At 42.5% G+C, this 2836-nt stretch overlaps 1 protein-coding gene across 1 annotated transcript; it reads left to right on the forward strand.

Moving 5' to 3' along the window:
- Window positions 1–2057: 2057 nt before the first annotated feature.
- Window positions 2058–2237, forward strand: CTXND1 (cortexin domain containing 1). Its single transcript, XM_009812564.1, has one exon. It carries the CDS (start codon window positions 2058–2060, stop codon window positions 2235–2237), a length of 180 nt encoding a protein of 59 aa, XP_009810866.1.
- The last annotated feature ends 599 nt before the right edge of the window (window positions 2238–2836 follow it).

The raw sequence follows: 2836 nt of genomic DNA on the forward strand, positions 1-2836 counted from the left end.
AACAGTGTTAAATAACACCACAAAGTACAACAAGCCAGAGTGTCAGGAGGGAAAAATCAAATCCATCTTTGTTGGACCTTCAAGAGAGTACTTCAGTTAGTAGTTTTGATAACATTTTTTTTTTCTTCTGCTCCACAGAAAAAATCCACACTTAATACTCAACCTTGCTGATGAAGTCTTGACTCTTTTTCACCAAGGGAAGTTATAAACTCTAATGTAAGATCTCTTGGCTGGTGAAATAGTGATAAGAGTCTCCTGGGAATAAAAGACCTCTGATCAGGCCAGGTGAGCCTTACAAGTCTGACCCTACTCCTCAGTAATTTCTTCATGAGCCCAAACTTGCTGGTCCACCCTAAGGATCTGACTGGCAAATGCATGCGATGCCTGCTTGGTTGCATTCACTTTGTGCCATCAGCTTCCCTTTTGTCTCCCTGCTGCAGGACTGGCTGTCATAATAATTTCTGTGCTTTCAGGAAATTAAAAAATCCACCATCCTTGTGCCTAAAATAGACTAGAGGGCCCAGCTGATTTATACTTGCCTTGTAGGATCTAGGAGATGGTGAAATTGGAAAATTACTTGAAAAGGAGTACATTATGAGACAGAGAAGGAACGGCGAACTTTTAAAATAAAAGGTCCTCAGTTCACCCTGAGAAAAATTCTCAGGGCGTAGGAGTTCAGGAGTCACTGGGACACCCACTCACAGCTGGCACAACACAGAATCACAGAATCATTAAGGTTGGAAAAGACCTATAAGATCAACCATTAACCCAACACCACCATGCACGATGCTCCATCCAGATGTGAACTGCTTCTGAAATAGCCCTGCCAGCAGCATCAGCTCACCAGAAATGTAACCATGCAAACTGGGCTGTGTAGATAAAACCTGTACCTGGGATTTCCTCACTGCATTTATGTGGTTAGGGAGCAACTGGACCATTTGATACCCAAGTTTCACCCAATTCTTCCTATGGTTCAATGCCTTCCCTTTGCCATCTTTCTTCTCCAAAGGAAGCAGTGATCATTTCTCAGATTGGTTATTGACTTTGATGTGAATGACTTTGTTGTGTGCTGTTTGTTTTAAAGAGACATTCCATATTCCTCCTCTTTTACCGTAATAACCCTTAACACTTCTACCTCTTACCTTAACCAAAGGTGGATGCCAGGAAAAGTTCCCCCCATCCCTGGGCATAGACTTATTCTATGAGTCAGATCAGTTCCTCTCCTTCAGCATCATCATACAAAACAATTTGTGTTAGCAGCTAATGAACTATCCAGAGGCAAACTTGCAGAGGCAGAAGGGAGTCAATCTCTGCTGAAGCCATTTCGGTAATGGATTCAGGTGATGAGGTCAGAAGAGACCTTCAGCTATGCAGACATCTGCATCGAATAAAATAATCCTTGTACTAATCACATAATCCCCTATACCTCTCTGGGTGATATAACACCCACTTAAAAATTATATTGCTCCTAAAAATCTTCTATTGCCTGGAGAACCTACGAGTGCCAGAGATTAAATGTTATGGAGAATAAGTATGCATGATTTTCACTTTGCTTTGTGCCAGTGAGAGACAGGGAATATTTGGACAGAGAGGAAAATTGGGATAGAAACAGTCTGCTCTGCCATTTGTCTGCTCTTTCACACTAGCGGAGAAGAGGAAATATTTCTGTGATTGGGAAAAGCTGAGACAAGAACAGTGTCTGTACCGCTTTTAAGAGATGATATTTCAAGTGGATAGCATTCATTCACCACTGCTTCTCTTTCCTTTGTTAACATCTCTTTTTATTGTCTAATATTTTAGCAAGAAGCATTCATGGGCTAAATTAAGGTGGAGATGAGGTTTCTTCTGTTCACAGTTCAGCCACCTGAGCTATGACTTTCCCAGCAGGTTTATTTCCCTACAAGAATATATCACAGAGACTTTCTGTTTCCAGTTCTAGCCCCGAGTTTCCCCATACTCAGGAGCAGCAATCACTTGTGCCTGACACTGTGTTTGTTTTGCAGGTGGTTGATGATGTTAGGAGTAAATAGAAATCCAGATGAAGAGCGGCATAAGCAATGGAGGGACCAACCCCAGAGCCTGTGTACGTTGATGTGGACAAGGGACTGACCTTAGCATGTTTCGTCTTCCTCTGCCTCTTCTTGATTGTGATGATTATTCGCTGTGCAAAAGTCATCATGGACCCTTACAGTGCCATCCCTACGTCTACATGGGAGGAGCAGCATCTAGATGACTGAAAGGACTTCACTAGACAAAGCCATAAGATGCTGCGATCCAGGAGGCCTTTTCCTACTGGGAAGGCCAACACACAAACAGCCATTTTCAGATATGCAGGGCAACAGCAATGTCTCTGGAGCACATACTGTAAATGATCAGGATACCTGCAAGCCATTCTGGCAGCACAGTTTAATACTATGCAGCAACCCTTATTTTACTGAAAACAGTTATCATTGTAACTCAGTTAGCACAAGGCTCTCCAGACTTTTCCTAATATAACTCTTGGTCTAGCACAGTTTGTCCTCCTCTCAATATGTCCCACAAATCCAGGGTAACCATCAGAAAGCTTGGAAAAGCAACAAGAACATTTTGTCTTTCCTGGAAATAGATTACTTCAAATATCTTCCTCAGTCATTATACTTGTGTTTTGAAAGAGGTACAGATTTTATAATTTTGTATCCCAGGGCATCACTAAATAGAAGCACCCTTGGTTAGGTAGGGTTATACAAGCAGATTTATTCTCGACTCACCTGGTTCTGCACATACACCCCCTACCACACTGCAGTCGCATTTCCAGTGATCAGGGTACAGAAGCACTCGGACTGCAGTTCCCAAGGGG

The sequence above is a fragment of the Gavia stellata genome, chromosome 13 (assembly GCF_030936135.1).
Source record: "Gavia stellata isolate bGavSte3 chromosome 13, bGavSte3.hap2, whole genome shotgun sequence".
NCBI classification, from domain to species: domain Eukaryota; kingdom Metazoa; phylum Chordata; class Aves; order Gaviiformes; family Gaviidae; genus Gavia; species Gavia stellata.

Coding starts and splice junctions, on each gene's coding strand:
- CTXND1 (XM_009812564.1), top strand. CDS start 2,058: ATGGAGGGACCAACCCCAGAGCCTGTGTACGTTGATGTGGACAAGGGA.